The 18631-nt window shown below is 45.5% G+C and overlaps 1 protein-coding gene across 1 annotated transcript in view; it reads right to left on the bottom strand.

Annotated features, from left to right (window-relative positions):
* The window catches only part of IQCA1L (IQ motif containing with AAA domain 1 like), a 1109403-nt gene that overhangs the window by 43167 nt on the left and 1047605 nt on the right, over nucleotides 1–18631 (bottom strand). Inside the window, exon 16 of the mRNA XM_069646014.1 lies at nucleotides 6547–6633. Within this exon, the coding sequence (XP_069502115.1) occupies nucleotides 6547–6633 (87 nt within the window). The remainder of the gene's footprint in view (nucleotides 1–6546; nucleotides 6634–18631) is intronic.

Consider the following 18631-nt stretch of genomic DNA (forward strand, 5'->3'; position numbering starts at 1 on the left):
TCTCGCCCATACCTGCGCTATACTAGTATCCCCAGAAGGAGTACTGCAATATTCCCTCCAATAATCTCTTTTATGTGACCTGATTACATGTTGGGAAAAAGCCCTAGCCTTTTTATACACTACCACATCTTCCACACACTTGGAACACAAGGCCTTCCGCCCTTTCCTCTTCCTAACCCCTACAGCCGCCGAACATTCTGATGACCACCATGGGGCCTCTAGTTTCATAAACTTATTTCTCAGAGACCAGAGCCAATTCCTCCACTACCCTCTGAAACACATGCGCTAATGCTTGATCCAACTCTTCCATTGTGGAGGGCAATTGTGAACTTTGCCCTCCACCTTCTCCACTGCCGAGGATCAAATCAGTGCACCTTGCATCACATTTCGCCCAGTCCATTTTTTTAATGTTACAACCCTGGGGGGCAGAACTGGTCGCTATGACCATCCTGACGATTACCTCCAGCGCTATAGATCCATGATCGCTCCCCATCCATCCTCCCCTTCCACACGCACTTAGGCACCAAACTCACCGAAACCCATGTCAAATCAAGGCAGGACCCCTTGCCTGTAGTCACGTCCATCCTTATATATTCTTTAGAGTTCAACAATACAAGCCCACACTCTTCTGTCATCGCCTCAAGTCTATCACCATTCATTTCTGTCACAGGACTATTCCATATGGTATTATGCCTACTGAAATCGACACAGAATATAATCTTGGCCTAGTGCTGTAACGCCCCTATATCAAGCGGTTTGCACAGGTTATAGAAGTTGAGCCCAACTAGCATTCCATTACCCACTGGTATTTTTATACCCAGAAGTTCTATGTCCCCATCAAACGCAACAACTGAACATTGAATACCACTGTTAACCAAAACAACCAACACCACCCCCTCTACCTACTGCTCTATCCTTCTGATACCACACATACCCTGGAAAGTGGAAGTTGAGACCGGCCTCTCAACCAAGGGGTCTATCAGAGCCTTAGCAGTATCCCGGAGGTAATACAGCCAGGATACTACCAGTGCAAATAGCGTTACTGCTACTAGGTCCAGCACAATTTGTGCATGATCCTGCGTGGCAGTAAGGTTTTAAGTTCCCATTTCCCATTGGTCCATTGGCCCCAGTGGGTTTGCGGGCGTTATTAGCACCACAGGAATAGCGCTGAAAAACAGGAAGAAAGCAGGATTTTTACCTCCAGCAAAAAGCTTGAGGTAAAACTCCAAACTTTCAGCCCAACTCATAATAGCGTTACCGCCGCATTTAAGGGCTACCGCCCAACTCCTGATGAGGCCCTATGTCTCCTGTATAAACACAATATCCACATCACCCTCTTTCACTTACTCTGTTCAGCTCCTGCCCATTTGCCAATAATCTCCTGGCATTCCACTGCCATAAATTCATACCCCTGGACTATCACGGGTAGCATCACCTCCACTCATCATTCTGTGCACATCCCTGTCAGTGAGTTTCCCTATCTTCAGATACATCTTTGCAGCCCTCACTAACGACTGCAATCTGTCAGATTTCGACTGACACTCAGCCGTAATGTTTATGGTTGCAATGATAAAACATACTACGTTCTCCATTCTGACATTAAACCCCTGTGCAGGCACCTCGCCACTCCTATGAATCTGCCGGACCCCCCACCTTGACCTGTCCCCAGGGACCCTAGGACTTCTGACCACTTCCTTCCTCTCTTCTCTCACTTTCTGAACTGCCACAGCATAGCTGATTTTTTGGCTCACTTTTGTTTGCATTACTTTCCAGGCCTCTTCTTGCTTAAGGCAACCTCTAAATGAAGCAACCTGTTCACCACCACAATTACAACGCTTTGGCGTAGCCTCAGTCAGACATTCCTTGATATCATGGGGCTCACTACATTTACTACACCGCTTATCCTTCCTACATGTTCGTGCCACGTGGCCATAATCTTGGCATTTATAACACTGAAGAGGCGCCGGGACATTCTGCTTCACCCAACAGCGCTGATACCCCAAATACACACATTCTGGGACTACACTCCCCTTAAACCGCAGTGCCACAGTCGTAGAGCTATTGCCTCCATCAGATGTTTTTCTGCGCAACCGCCACACTTCCAACACTACCATTTCTTGCAGTGATCTCAATATAGCCTTATCAAGTGTACTAAGAGAAACTCCATATATCACACCTTTGCATGCAACCCCATACTGTTCCGTCACAGGTATAAGGTCTTTCCCAAGGCTAGGTAAATCCAAAGCATTATTCCTGGCTTCCTCACCTACACCTTTTACCAGCAATCTCCCTCCACTTATCACCTGTACAGACTGCACCTCACCAATCCCTTTCTTTACCGATTCTGAAATGACAAAAGGGCTAACGCAGCAAGGTCTTTATCAGGCTTAGCCGACTTAATGACCAGTCGCCACTCCAAATCACCCTCCATTGGCTCCTCCCCAGTTCCACCCCTGCTATCCACTTTTTAATCTTGCTGTCCATTACCTTCCCTCTCAACCACCTCAACCATCCTATCCACTGGGGACCTACTGAGGGACTGCTCATTAGTACCTGCCCCCTTGCATCCCTTCCCTTCTCCCTTTGACATTACTTTCCACTGGAACACCTACTGGAGTGTTACATCTGCCACTCTCTCCCACCAGCAGTCTCCCTGTATGACATTCCCCTTCATTTCCTCTTTTCCCACTCTTTCCACCACCTTCCTTCTGTGCCTCCTTGTCTGTCACCCCTCCACTATACTCTTCTGTACTGAACTTTACCGTTTTTCTAAGAGGTTCTCCCTTCCCGGGCGCAAGCAGAGCACCCTCTGCCATGCCTTTCCCTACTCTTCCCACACACTTTTGTTCCAAAAATGCATTGACTTTCCAATAATTTCCATAAATAAAAATAATAAATACAATATTGGTTTTATCGTCCATTGGAACAGGAATGGACTTTTTCTGTGGGGCTGGCAGGAATGCTTGAAAGGTCACTCACCAAATCCCCCTTGACTTGAGAAAGATGATATGACAGAGAGAGTCCATTGATAACCACAGACCTTGTTCAGCGAAGTCACTAATGTGCTCATCCCATCCATACATAGACACGTTTGTCACTACAATGTATTGGCAAAAGGAGATTCCAAGGGTAATCCCATAGGAGAATAACCAGTGTCCACCACCAGTTGAGAGAGTCTGCTGCAGATGGGGCAATTTTTATCTTGCCTTACCCCTGTGATTAGTCCAACAACTGCCTCATGTGAAGGAATATGGAAAATATGCTAGGACAAGAAGCCCAAAAGGATGCCACTGTTTAGACCCACAGGCAGACTGCCTTCTGAAATTCCTGAATCTTCCTCAGCAACGCAAGGCATCTTTCCTTGGGTGCAGAAGGATTAACTTTACCCGCATAGTCATCTCCATGTTTTTGATGTAACGAGAGTATTCTTCACCCAATTAGGGATAACAACAAAGCACACTGTGGCAGCGAGATACCTGCAATGCTCTGCTCATCTCTTGCTGTGAAGGTCTATTTACCAGACAATTGCCCAGGTAGGTCTTTGACATAACTTAATTCAGTTGAGTGTATGTGAACCCCTAGATCTCAAGGGAATTATACAAAGACATAGAGAGATGTGTTAGTGAAAAACACATAGTTAGAGGCTCCTTAATTTATCTAATAGGGACCTATTGTTGCGACAACCCACTAGTTGTGGAATATATACACTTCTTGTGGGTTATCCACATCATTCTTGGTCTTTTTCACATTTAGAAATCAGGGTTCCTGGATCAAACACTATTCTGCCCAGGAGGGCTTCTTAGAAAACAAAAATACAAGTGAATGGGTTGTTGTAAGCTGATACACTCCCTTACTTCGCAATCACCAGACTCTCGGAAACAGAATTGTGGAGAATCGCACCAAGGTATGTCAAAATCTTATTTTTATATGGTGACATCTATTGTGCATAATGATTTTCGAGTGCACATCAAAAGTCATACAGCGTATCATAAAGACAACAAACATATAGTCAAAAAATTACTCATAAAGTGAACAGAGTGTGGATCTCTACTGTCGATATACAGCGACAGGGGTCAAACAGTAAATATTTAAATAAAGACATGAAAAGGATTTTTTATACAACAGTGTTGTATAAAAAATCCTTTTCATGTCTTTATTTAAATGTTTTTCACTACAGAGACAACCTTGAAATACTGTGATTAGAGATTGAGCTGTATAGCTTTTTGCCTGCCAGGACCAAACCCCCCCCTTATGTATAGGGGTAGATGGAAAACCTTTGGCACAGTAGAAGTGCCCAATTCACCACACTTGGAAAAAAAACGCTTGGAGCCACATTATGAGTTGTGAAGTGACAGAAAAATAGGCATTATTTCAGACTACTGCTTGTTTTACCGCTCTTACTATTATGGGGTTTGCAATACATAGGAGTACAAAAGTGCCTGCTTGTAAGTGGTGGTATTACCCCCACTTACAATGGATGGCGGTTCTGCCCCACATGGTATTGATGCATGCAGTAATGCTGCAACATCCCAAGAGAGTCCAGTGGGACCCAAAAATGGGGAATAACTTAAACGAGAAAAACTGTAAGGGCCTGATTAGGAGTGTGGCGGTATTTCATCTGGAAATACCAGCAAACTGAAGTACTGTTACTGCATGCCGTAACCGTGCAGTAACTTGAAAGGCCCACATGATTCGAGCCATGCAGGCCCTTCTGTTATTCCCCATTTTAGAGTCCCATAGAACTCCAAAAGGGAAATGCCAAATTACTGCATCAGCATCACCGTCAGAGGTGCTATATGCATTAATGCTTTTGTGTGGAGGTAATTATAGGCAGAAGTAAAGAGTATCAGGTTTGAGCCTCGGAATTTGGTGGATTGGTAAAACATGCAGCAATTCTTAAATACTGCATGCTTTACTTTTACTGTCAAATTCTGTTAGAGCATGCAGTAATAGTAATACAGTTTGAGTTTGGTGGTATCCACCAACTTATAATGTAGCCCATGAAGAGAACATACACGGCTTCTGACAGGGATGTGGAGGGTCATATCTTGCCGATCCAAAGTAGTTGGCTTTCTGTCGCATTAGCGCAATACACTGCAGCATCCCTATCGAGACCATACCTCTGTGATATGTTTATTTAAGCACTTCCTCTGCAAAATGGCGCCTTTCCCTCTTTTGACTGCAATAACCTAATGCTCTTCTTTTTGTGGATGGTACTTTTCCTGTCGCTCACTTGTGCCACAGGGTTGCAACTTCTTGGGTTTTCACCAAGGTCTTCCCAGCTCATCTGTTTGCCCTGTACCCTAGTCCTCGACCTCTGGCTGAGCAAGAGATCCTCACCCTGAAGCTTGCTGGTCACATCCCTTCCACGGCATTGCCCTGAACTCCAAGCTTTGATATGTGCTCGTAAGTGGCTAACACGCTGACGTGACCAACATCTCTAATCAGCAGCCAGAGGCCGTCTATACATGCACATTCTGTTATGTAATATCTACAATGATATGTCTTATAAGTAGGAGTGATTACCCTACATGTATGATGGCATTCCAATCGTCTCGTTAGCGATAGCCAGGTCATTTTGCAGAATTGGCCCAGGCCTCCAGGAGCAACTCCTTATGATTCTGGAACTTGTACTAGGAGATACTGTGTAGACAGCTGAGAACAGCAGTGACGTGTGTGTGACCCTTAATGCCACTATTACATGAATGCATGCCTTCCCACGGCCAAGTTTGCTTCTGCCTGCGGTGCTTATTCCAGAAGATGCCTTTGTACTCCCTTCCACCGCCACCACCAAGGAATCGGTTCTAGGGTTTATTCTAAAGACTAATGGGTCAATGTCGGGTGCCTTGGGTCTTCCATTCCAGTATACCCCACAAGGCTTCACTGATGCGGAAGTGAGCAAAACCTACATGGCCTGCTCCCGTGAGATGCAGGGATAAGAGTTTTAGATACAGAAGGTGCTTGGATGGTTCTGGGTAGTTCAATTGAACAATATTATTACGTGGTAGGTTAATTAATGGAAGGCTAGTTTGTGGCATTTCCTTCCTTTAATGGTGAGGTCCCCTCCATAATCCCACCCCCCTACAAACTCCCATCCCTACCCTTTCCCATCCTTCAATAGCCCCGACCCATCGGACTATGAATTTGATCCCTACAATGCAACCTACCCCGAAGCAACCTACCATGAAGCAACTTAGCCATTTGTAATTCTTGTTGATGAAACAATGGAATACCTCATCCAATGGATCGAAACTTTAGCAAGTGGAGGCAAGCACTCTGAATAGGCGGATCACAGGCACGTGCAATGGGGTAGGCTTGAGCAGTTTCAATAAAAAGAAACCTAACATTAATGACTTGTCCACTCAGTTATGAATATGGAGTACTATATCTAACCCCAGTCAGCGCATACACGTCATTGAGGGTCATCACCGTATCCTTGACCTAAGGCGAGCAAAGGTTTTCACACCATATGGATTATGTCCTATACTTAACACAAATACAAACATTGGAAGATGCTGCAACCGACAACATACGCTCTTCTCGTACCTGCTTCTCCTCCTTTGGGACCTTTTTGTAAAACACCTTCTCCGTGTCTCCGATCCATATCACTGAGGGCTGCAACAGTCTCCCCACCTAGACACCACACCAGGACAGAAGAAAACAGTGCTGAATCAGGTGATGGCTCAGAAACGACCGCATTCTCAATGTTTGGGCTGCAAAGACTATGGCCCTCGTGGTAAATCTGGTGGGATACCACCAAACGGTAATACAGTTACTGGCACCTGGTCTTCTGGAATTATGGCGCTAATAGCGCCATGGCTACTTCCAATCTCGGAATAAGGCCCTTTAACTGGGTTTCTCTTTCGCATTTTAAAGTTTTAAATACGCCCAAAACACAGGCTTGTGAAATTGTTATTTATAAACGTGCAGGTTAAAATCTGAATTGTACAAAAAAATCAATTTTTTTGTGTCAAATGAGCAGAATTTAAAATATGCTTGCCAGGGGCCTGCAATATCTAGCCTGCTTTTTTCTGTCTAGCACCCCTTCTACTCAAATGGCCTACATAAAAAGATAGATTAGACATTGGGCTAAGCAATGCCACCAGCATTTCAAAGGAAAACATTCTGACAGAAGACAGCACAGTCAATGATGTGGTGATTTGTCCAGGATCACTGTATTCAGCATAGCAAAGGCGGCATACAAGCAGTAATGTTTTAGTTCCACAGGCTTGAATTTGAATGCCTAATCACCTCCCTGGCCTAACACCTAATGCTCATCATTAACGGCGGCTGCCTAAGTTTTACAACTCCCCATCTGAACAAACCAATTTCTATACCTTCACCACACTGATGCTAAGTTTATGTTCACAGCAACTGCTATCTGGTGCAGCTGCATTGCTGATAATAGCACCTGTTGTGCTGCAAAACAAAGTGCATGCACATGGAGGTGTACCAACTTCAGACATAGGAAAGGCTGAGTCGGCCCAGCTATAATTTGGCATTATAATCCTGCATATGGATACAGATCTCTCCAATGAGTGCTTAACACACTGAGCTATCTTCCGAACCATTGCAGCATTTAAATGTATAAATATGCATTTCAACTTTGGCTATTGCACATGATCAATGTAACCCCCGCAGAAGCGTGGGCAATGAGCATGCTGCAGGATGTGTGCCTTTGTGAACGCGCAGACTATGACACCACAATGAGCACAGAAAGCATCACAGGATGATCAGAGCAGAATGGACTGGTCAACAACAGATCGGCAATTGGTTTCTAGCCTCAGCAGAGTGTCATACAATACTGGGACGTGTGTTATTTAAGTTTGGTGGACAACGGGAACTGACTTCTTTAGCTCAGGCAGTGTTTTGGGGGGCTCGGCGCAAGTGCCCCTTTTGCCCTCCCATAAAGACATCTCTGGTGCAGTTCTTTAATAACTTTGCTGCACATTCTAAATGTGATGTGTCAAAATGAACATTAATGAAAAACTTAAATCTTAACAGCCAAACGGTATCCGGTCATATTTTCGAAAACATATTTTTGAATGACCATTACGTCGAAAACATTTTGCAGAATTTTTTTTTCGAATTTTTTTTTTTTTTATATTTTATTATAAAATAAAATAAAAAACAATGGGAAAAAAAGTCTGCAAATTTGGTGTCGAGAAAATGGCATTCGAAAATATGGGTTTCGAAAATATCACTATAAACCACAGCAACCATCAACAAAATATCGAATTAATGACTGTGGGCCTCATTACGACCCAGGCGGTAAGTTACCGCCTGGGCCATGACTTTACCACCATGGCGTAAACTACGTTTACGCCATGGTGGTTGGCGGACTTACCGCCCCATTCCGACCTTGGCGGGGCGGTAAGTCCCCAATCCCCATTTACCCTTCCCCATTCCCATTTTTGCCCCATAGGGCATAATGGGAGTGGGGAAGGCGTTAATTACGCCACCGTAAATTACGGTGGCGTAATTAACTCCATGGTCCCTTAGCGCCATGGATTTTAACACCTGCTAAAAGCAGGTGTTAAATTCGCCATGGCGCTAAGGGACCTCGTACTCAGGCGGTAAGGGTCGGCGCTGTTTACTGCGCCGTAAACCCCTTACCGCCTGGGTCGTAATGAGGCCCTGTGTCTTCTTTTAAAGTGCTTCATGACAGATTTTGTTGTATATGACTATGTGCATACAGGGATACATACATTGTTCATTATGTATGCTGTTAGGTTCAGTGATTGGACAGCACAATCCATTCTAAAGAAACTGTTATTGAACCAGAAGCAGGATGGGGCTGCTTATATTATACCACTTGATGGAAGTTGGAAGTTGAACAATAAAAGTGTTATGATGTACCTGCTGGTTCGCGCAGTGTCATTTTAATAGTTTTCTCCAGCTTCCAAGCACTTGGCACGGCGTGAAATGACTGTCACTCAAATGCCCTCCCCTTTTCCTGGTGTTTGATTAATTTGTCATTACGTGTGATCACTCTATGGTCCGTTTCCCGTTGTCTCACTCCTCATCCTCAGGTGGAAAGATTCCTATGTCTGCACAGCCCACGAATACTGCAATTACTGTGCATTGTTGGACACGGTGAGCATGACAGTCAGCGTGTGCATAAGTGAACTAGGACGCCACCAGCAGACAGGGCAATATAGAACACCAGCTCAAGTCAAACGTTAACATAGTTCCCTCCATGCACTACTGTGAACTCCTCTTTGCTCAGAAGCACCACCAGAAAAGCCTTCTAAACCCATTGCTAACAGGTTTGTATCACCAGGTAACAAAGTAATGTTGTTTTTCAACCATTTTGCACTCAATCAGCGTACAAAGGCAGTGTGTACAGCCATTGTAAACAATAAAGATGATTAACCGTTTGTTTTATATAGTGCTTCTATATCATACCCAGAAATAAAACATTTGACTCCTGCTGGACTTGAACTTGTTATTTGCATTGTAAGCACAGACCTCAGCAGCAAGCACCCAACACAGTCAGCTATCCGTCCTGCAGGTGAACATGGGCTGTGTACATGTGGCTGACTAGTGACCAGCCCTTTCCAGTGAGGGCTGTAGGAGGAACGTGCTTCGGAAAGTCTCACAGGCCCTGTACTTATGCTAGCAAGTGTGTGTGCTTTGACATGTTATGCTCCTTTTAAGGCAGCCCATGTCTCGAGAGGGAAGCAGTATGGTGATCACAAGCAGGGGGCAGCCCCAAACCATCCACGAACCAGACTTGAGGGTTGGAAACGTGTTTCACTAACATACACAGATTTTGTGTCGGTTACTGGGGGCTGGGGTATGTATTCTGGCATTTAAATATGTTTTGGTCATGAGAGTAGCATTTCAGTGCAAGCAAAGGTAGCACGTTTTCCAGCTAGAGGTTCCACTTATAAACGAGTCTGAGAATATGTTGTTTTGGTGGTGCACAACACATAGGATGCTTGCGCTGTGAGTGCTTCACATTCATGGGAGTGTGGAAGGCCCTCCAAGTAATTGGGAACCTCGCAGCCCAAAGACAAGGGTGGCAAGGCAGGCACTACAGTAAGGGTGGGCAGGCTCCACTGCCAGAACTTCTCTGACTTTCTTGTATGATTTTGACCAAAGACATTACTTGCTGATCATTTGCCACTATATGTATTGGAATACATTCTCTCTGGTTACTAAAAGCTACCAGTGCCAGCCTCTTTGGGTAACGCAACAGGCTACCCTGTTACAATAGGTACACAGCGGATGTTGAGACTCTGTTGAGCGGTTGTAGGATAAGGGTTCTAAAGATACCATAAAAAGTAATGGGGATAATGGACATATCCATTTTGTCCCTCTTTTAATATAAAAACTATGAGAGATCTCGAAAACAACAGTATTTTATTTCCTATGAGCCGCAGACATACAGGAGCCACGGACAGAGCAGAATCGCAGCCATTACTAGACAATGGGCCTCATTACGACCCAGGCGGTAAGGGGTTTACGGCAGCGTTAACAGCGCCGACCCTTACCGCCTGAGTACGAGGTCCCTTAGCGCCATGGCGCTTTTAACACCTGCTTTTAGCAGGTGTTAAAATCCATGGCGCTAAGGGACCATGGAGTTAATTACGCCACCGTAATTTACGGTGGCGTAATTAACGCCTTCCCCACTCCCATTATGCCCTATGGGGCAAAAATGGGAATGGGGAAGGGTAAATGGGGATTGGGGACTTACCGCCCCGCCAAGGTCGGAATGGGGCGGTAAGTCCGCCAACCACCATGGCGTAAACGTAGTTTACGCCATGGTGGTAAAGTCACGGCCCAGGCGGTAACTTACCGCCTGGGTCGTAATGAGGCCCAATGACGCAGTGGTCCCAGACAGGGTTAGGAAGCTGGCATGGTGAGAGGTTTGATTGGTTGGCACACACAAGCGTACTTTAAGCTGTGCAGGAATGATGTAAGCCTCTGTCTGAGGCAAAGGTCCGCCCAGCGACCCACCACAACTTGACACATGAAAGCGTGTTTAGCCAACTGAGAACGACATGGAAAGATCTGTTAGAGGCACTGGTCTGTATCACATGGATAGGCTCAGCAGAATCGTACAGGTCTCGAATGGTACTGTAAAGTCATGCCCTCCAAGGTCAGAGGATGCTCTGTTAGGATGTTCCTTGCTGTTGTAACGCATTACATGTCTCAGACTGGCTCTTCTGCACAAGGTTAATTGTGTACAACCCTATGAATACCTTGGGGTTTCTGTGCTCAGGAGACCCATGTTAAGGACAGGCATACTAAACAGGTTTCCTTGTTCAGTTCTGCACACAATGCATACATCCTGTCTCTATCTTTGCTGGCTGAGGTTGCTTATTGGATGATATGGTGATAGATTGGGATTTCTACAGAGATTATCTCCTGTGGTAATTCTTGCTCTTGGATATTGATACAATAAGTAAAACGTGTATGAATTTCACACCCAATCTAAATCTTCCCAGAGTATGAAAAGGTAAACCCACACCACTTTCAAAAGCTTTTCCAGCATCAGGTTATACAGCTACTGTCCCCTTATCGGTCTCCTGCAATGTAATGTGCAGTAATATAAGTTTATTATCTCTTGCTGAACTCCCAACCACCACACCCATTTGCAACTGATGGGCCAGATCAGATTCCTTAAGCCTATTGGTTAAAATCTTAGCCAGTATTTGAATATTAACATGTATTAAAGAGATAGGTCAATAGTTAATACATTTCAGGGGAAGGCAATTGGGTTTGGGAATGAGTGTTGATAAAGCCTTATTACATTTCTGCCAAAGTGACCCTGACAATACTGGTTCAGAGAAGCCCTGATCTGTAGATGGCAGCAAGGAATCCGTCGTCCCTAGGTGACTTACCATCTTTGGTTTTCCCTATTGCTGCTTTCTTTACCTCTTGTCCCGGGACCAGACCACCAATTGCATTCCTGTCCTCCGCTGACAACGTACCTAATTGAATTCTGCTCATGAATATATTTTCCGATGCAATATCTGCAGGTTCTTCAGCAGAGCATAGACGTTCCTAAATTCTACCGATTTCAATGCAAGTTCCACTAGCACTTTGCATCCCCAATTCGCACTGTATTGATCTGATGCCCATTTGTTCGTTCAGTCAGGTTAACTGTATATCTTATAATTTGCTAGCTTTTTCCCCAGCCCATATTGGGTCAAGTGAAGTTGGAATAATGTGCAGTTGGAGTTAAATTCCACTTGCCTAAGAGCCTTGAGGTTAGTGTCTGTTATACAATTGGAACATGTCCATGTAAGCTCACTATCTTATTTCTCAATTATTTCTTGCTTTTTCCAGTCATCTGCCTTGATCTAAATTGAGTACCTGTAACCCGATGCGTAAACCCATCCAGCATCAGACGTGGTGCGAGCAGGTCACATCAACTCACTCTTCCCACCATCTACTGCTGACCACATCCACCTTTGCTCTTCATGTAAGCAATCTGTCCTAAGCGTCCAGATCCCTGGGCATCTCCAAAAAATGATGTACGAAGACCAGGATACTGTCCATTTCTGCTTGTACAGGCCAGGCACGGCCAAGGCCCAGACCCTCCACACCTCTCTACGAAGTAAGACATAACCATGTGTCTCTCTCAGCTCAACCCCACACTCTTCAGGGACCGCTCGTGCAAACACACTCATCCACACCACGCATCTAAGCAGGTCAACCTCCAAATTACCCTGGTCACTGCTCGCTCTTTGCTCCTAAGCTGTACATGCTTGTTAATGAACAGTTAGCCGTCTTACATGCAGCAGATATTTCAGACTCGATCACTGCCAATAAACGCGATGCTACCTTCATTACGGAAACCTGGCTTCCACCAACGTCCTCCCATGTCTTTGAGGTCCTTGTCCCAACCAGATACAGCACCCAACATATTGACCAGTTAGGGAAAACAGGGGGAGGGGGGACAGTCATCTACAAAATCCACTAGCCTTGTACTGTACACAATCAAGCACTGTAAAATTTAATGGAAACTCTCACTTTCCAATTTCCTCTACAACACAAGGACTCCGCCCATTTTCTCCTCATCTACAAACCACTTCACAGGCATGGTAACATATTCGATGACTCACTTTCCACAACTTCAGTCTCTCACATGACCAACATCTTCCTCTGAGACTTAAATGGACCCAAGCAACCAAAACATCAGAGATGCATTCCTTTCCCTGGCAGAACCGCTGGCCATAACCCAAAGTTTACTAGCCCCCACACGCATATGGGGTATACCAAAGGCCGCATCTTAATGTCTTCCCCCCGGCAAGCTGTGCAGACCTATTCTCACTCGAATGGATCACTGTCCTTATCTCACTCCCTGACAGCCTCACAGGCCAGGAAAAACACCCCATGGTCACGGGTCACTCTTTCAAAACAATTTCAGTTGAGGTGTGGATAACGGTTTCTTCAACTTCCCCATTTCTGCATACCTCATGTAGCTGTTAGAAACATTTAGCCAAACCTCAAAGGAGTTGACAGATACATTTGCTCTAGAAAAATTGGGCAGTGCCAGAACCAAAGCATCCGTCCCCTGGTGTACTCAGAGCTCTCTATGAACAAATTAAAGCTCTTGAGAAATGCTGGTGAAAACCAACAAGGCCTTACCTTCCAAATGGCAAACCTTGATATCTGAAGCCAAAAATATTCATTTCACCACCACCATATCGGAAACAGGAAACAAAGGAAAAACTCTTTGCACAGCAGTAAAACATTGCTGGGACCCCAAACCAGATCCAGAAGTACCAGCATCCCAGGAGAAGTGTGAGGCTATCAATAAGTCATTTATCAACAAGATCAATACCATCATGTTCCACATCAAGGGTTCCAAATACTCTGATCCCCCCACCTCTGGTGGATCAATTAAGCCTGCACTGACTTCTCTTGCCTCTCACCCGAGGACCTCTAGTACACGCTCGTATCCTTAAAATTGACCTCTTACACTGACAACATCCTTGTGACCACCATCCTTAAAAAAGTACTGGTCCTGTCATTACTGCTCTTCTTAGTCTTAGTCAACATCTCTCACAGCGAGGGCGCACTCCCAGTCATTCTAAAAACAGGCCTTAAATGCCCACTCTTGAAAAAAATCCACACTTGACGCAAAAGACCTAGCAAACTATCAGCCAATCACGTGCCTCAAGTTTATCAGCAAAGTCATCGAGAAGGTAGTTGCTAACCAAATACCTTTTAAAAAACCGATCAATTCCGTCTGTTCTGGGATTAGAAATCAGGGTCTCGCCCCAAATGCAAAAATGAAACAGCCACTATCCAGTGTGACAATGTCAGTACCTGAACTTGTCAAGAGGGGATGGGAACTGCTCTCAGCCTGGGGTAGGAGGCCCACCAGGGAGAAATCCAGTGTCGTCTGTGAGGAATTGTGGAACCTAGTGCCATTCACCTGGAGTAAATTGAGAACAGAAAGTGTTTCTATAGAGCAAAAGAGGTGCTGTTCACAATATTATGTTTTGTGTAGAACATTCCTGCCTCTTACTTGCTAGCAAGACACAAGGGTGCACCCGCAAAATGAAAATAGTTGCCTACGCACACAAAAGAAATGTTTCCACAAAGTAAAAGAGAATTCTGCAAACTATAACAATTTCTAATGCTGTTGAGTACTATTGTCAGCAACTGGGATGTAGATGCCAGGGGCATGCAGAGAACTATCCCTATGGACGTTAGAACTTTATCACATGTAAAAAGATAAGGCCCAGAATTTTGGAGTTTGTTTACAAGCAACAGAATTCAGCAGGCCCCAGAAAGTTCAGTGGAGTTTTAGAAAATAAATGATCAATTTCAGGATTTAACCACAGTGCCATAATCCAAATATTGTTTGCAGAAGGTGCACTTGTGAAATAAATATATATATATATATATTTTTATTTTTTTTGTAAACATTTTATTTGATATAGTGGAGTAAAAAGGTTCAACATTTCAATATAAAATTTCAATTTACACTTGTCATTTACAGTTACTGTGTATCACAATATATCTCACATGTCAAAATTGCTACGTCAGCGTTACAAAAGATATCTTGCAAACATTTCAGAACTCAAAGTTTCACCTTTGTCACGTATTTATTAACACTTAATGTCAAATGTATGCCATTCCATCCAAATGTAAGGATTCAAGATATTTTATAGCTGCAAGAGTGACGGTAATGCAATCTCCTCCTAAAATCATCATCCACAAAGTTTCAGGAGGCACTTGTGAATTATAACATAATATAATTCATTTTCAACCATTGTTGCTTGGCCCTGCATTTAATTTAGGTGAAATGATGTGTTCTATTCACCTGGAAATGGGACATGTCTGTACACTGGGACGAATCCATCCAGGGAATTCATCCCCTCCTGCTAAGGAGGAGCCACCCCTTTTGGGGTTAGGGCAGTGAACCCACCTAACACTCGCTAGGGGACAGGGAAATTCCAATGAGAGTGACTACCCTCCCTCAAAGGACAGGCCATCTCTTCGCAGGGATGTGTGTCACCTCCTTTGTCTCAGGAAGCCAATGTCTTCACTGGTTATTTGGGGATTGCTTCAAATCACTGCGAGAATGCATTATCTTGCTTGGATTCTGACCCTATATTGTTTCCGTCACAAAACCAATGGAGAGCTTCATCTCCTTTTAGAGGCGGATATAAAGACAGCCTGAGACCGACACGAAGGAGAGCAAGAGAGCTGGCTGGACTACAGCATGCACACATGCAGAGCCAAGACGCAGAGGAGAGCCTGTATTCCTTTGAGGTGGAGTCAGGGGATGGCGTGGAGTGCAGAGGAGCGAGGAAGCCCATGGAGCGTTGCTCCCTGCAACCAGGCTGAGAGCTGCAGAAGCTCAGCCCTGCCATACGGAGAAGAGATGCTACCGCATGAACTATGGTTGACCGGCACCTGCTGGTACCAACGCTGAAGTCCTGTTCGGCACTGATGGAGAGCACCGAAGCCTGCACACTGACATGGAAGACTAAAGAGTAGAAGAAGCCGCGCTGCCGCCTTCCTAGAGGAACGTCACAGCCACGAGACAGGTACACAGTAAATTAAAGGAACCTGGGTGAGTGAAGGAAACCCAAGAGGGGCTGATAGCCTGAGACAGGGCGAGAACACGGCTGCCCCCACTCAGCGGAGGGAGACTGAAAACAGCGAGAGGGGCTGAGAGCCCAAAAAGCCCAAGAGAGGCAGAGAGCAAAACAGCCCAAGTGGGGCATAGAGAGTGAAGGCCTCATGAGGGGGGGTGTAAAACCCGAGACCCAGTGGAGGGGCTGGAATCGAAGGAGTTCCAGACAAAGCCGGGAGAGGTCTGTCCATCTAAGAACACTTGAAGAACCTTTGGGCCTCATTACAAGTCCGGCAGTAACCCTGCTGGTGCTACCAGCGGGTTGCCCCCGGACTCGCAATATTTACCGGCACCTGGCTTGCCGGAAACACCGGGGGATTACGACCCTGGCGTTCCGGGAAGTCAGGCGCCAGTAAACGTTAATCCCCATTCCCATTGAGTCCCATAGGACTCAATGGGAATGGGGACCACGGAAGCACCAGCACCATTAATAACGGTGCCGGTGCTTCTGTGAAACTCCACAGTCGGGTGCCTGTTCGCCCACCAAGTCTAACCCTGATGGGCGGGACGGTACCTGCCCGCAGAGTCGTACTATGCCGGTCCGATAACAACGGTGCCGGTAGGCTTACCAGCACCGTTGTTACTGGACCGGCATGGTCATAATGATGCCCTTTGTTTAATTCAGAATTGAAATAAAGGCACAAAGGTCTAGAGGAACAACTTACTTACCAACTGTAACGTTCTTTCGACTGGATGTTCCTCCCACGTATTCCTCATCGACCATCAAAGTGGGTGGGGCTTTATCCCAGCCCATATATTCCACCACTCAGTTCATTAAACTCCTGTACCCTGAATCTGCATGTTCTGCAGGGTCAGGTCTCGCAAACTCTAGCTCAGGTGACGTATCAATGCCACTAGCAGAGTGAAGAGTCTTGCACAGGTCTCTCATTTTAGATTCTGGGTCTAATAGTTCCTCTGAAACTTGTCTAGTGCCATATTGCACTCCAAAAGGAGAAACCGCCTCATCTTCAGAGCCACTTTCTTCAAATATCGAAGACATGGTGGGCCTCATTACGCGGTAGGAGGTAGCCATGGTGCTATTAGCACCTGCTATTAGCATCATGGCTACCGCCTTACTGCATACGGCGTCCGGGTTCTCAGAATGGGTACTTACCGGGTCATTCCAACCTTGGGGGACCCGGTAAGTCTCCATTCTGAGAACCATTCCCCATTCCCATTTGTGCCCCCATAGGGCTCGATGGGAATGGGGAAGTAGCTAATAACGGTACCGCAATTTGCGGTGCCGTTATTAGCTCTGAAGTCCCTTAGCGGGTCCCGTCCTTAACACCTGGTCAGACCAGGCGTTAAGGAAGGGACCCGCTAAGGGACCTCGGAATATGGAGGTAAGGTATTACCGGCACCGGCACCCTTACCGGTGCCGGTAATCCCTTACCTCCTACCGCGTAATGAGGCCTATAGACTTAAAAAAGTCTGATTTTGGTAATGGAGTAAATCTCCTGTCTTGTTCATGAGTTTTCGTCGAAGGAATGGAAGGATCCTTCGAAGGTATCGAAGGAATCTTCGACGACACCAATGGAGTCTTCGATAAAGGCATCGAAGAGGCTTTAGGCTTCGATGTCGAAGCTGTCGGCGCCGATGGCGTCGACGAACTTGCAGATGTTTTCGACAACTTCTGTTTTTTATGCGGTGTCGGGGAAACACTCGACTCTCGAGGATTCCGCGACGACATGGTGTCAACTAGAGTCTTATGAATTTCACCCATACTACTGGGTTTTACCGCAGTAGTTCCTGACTTCCCTGTGTCGTACGATGGAGTGACCGGGGTCTGGCTCTTTTGGGGTTTCTTTGAGGGGGTCGAGGCCGTATTCTCAAAGACCTCCATCATCTTTCTTCTAAAGTCTTCCCATTTTCTTGGGGAATCCGATTTAGTTGGGCATCGTACCGATTCGGTCGATGTATCGGATGATGATGAGGGAGATCTATGTCTCCTTTGAACTCTTTTAGAAGAGGAAGATGAAGAGCGCCTCGATCTACTACGAGATCAGGATCTCTTAGAGTGTTTTTTGTGACACTCCGATTCTTTCGAATCAGATGATTTTTTATGTCTTTTTCGACGAGGCCTTCGAAGAGGCCTCAGAAGCATCCCACCCCACCACCAGTTTACCTTTTCTTTTAAAGACAAATGCGGTGAGGATCGGTTATCGACATCTTCGAAACGCAGTCGATACATTTCTTGAACCCAGTCTTGGGTGTAGAAGCAGTAGATGAAGATGACATTTTCTGACAGAAAATTTTGAAGCGCGCCGTTCTCGAGAGCGAAGCAATCGGAAAAACAGAACTGAAGCCAATGGGCGCGGCATGAGCTATTTATACTAACAGTGAAGTCGACACGGTACAGAGCCCGTCGAGGAACAATCAACGCCACGACCTCGTGCACAGCGCCCTCTGCCGAAAAAACTTTTCCGAAGCAGCAAAGCGAATATGAAAATATCACAAGATGAGGAATACGTGGGAGGACACAATCCATTCAAAACATTGCTTTCTTATGTCATGGGAAAA

The sequence above is a fragment of the Ambystoma mexicanum genome, chromosome 2p (genome assembly GCF_040938575.1).
Source record: "Ambystoma mexicanum isolate Mex_15411 chromosome 2p, UKY_AmexF1_1, whole genome shotgun sequence".
NCBI classification, from domain to species: domain Eukaryota; kingdom Metazoa; phylum Chordata; class Amphibia; order Caudata; family Ambystomatidae; genus Ambystoma; species Ambystoma mexicanum.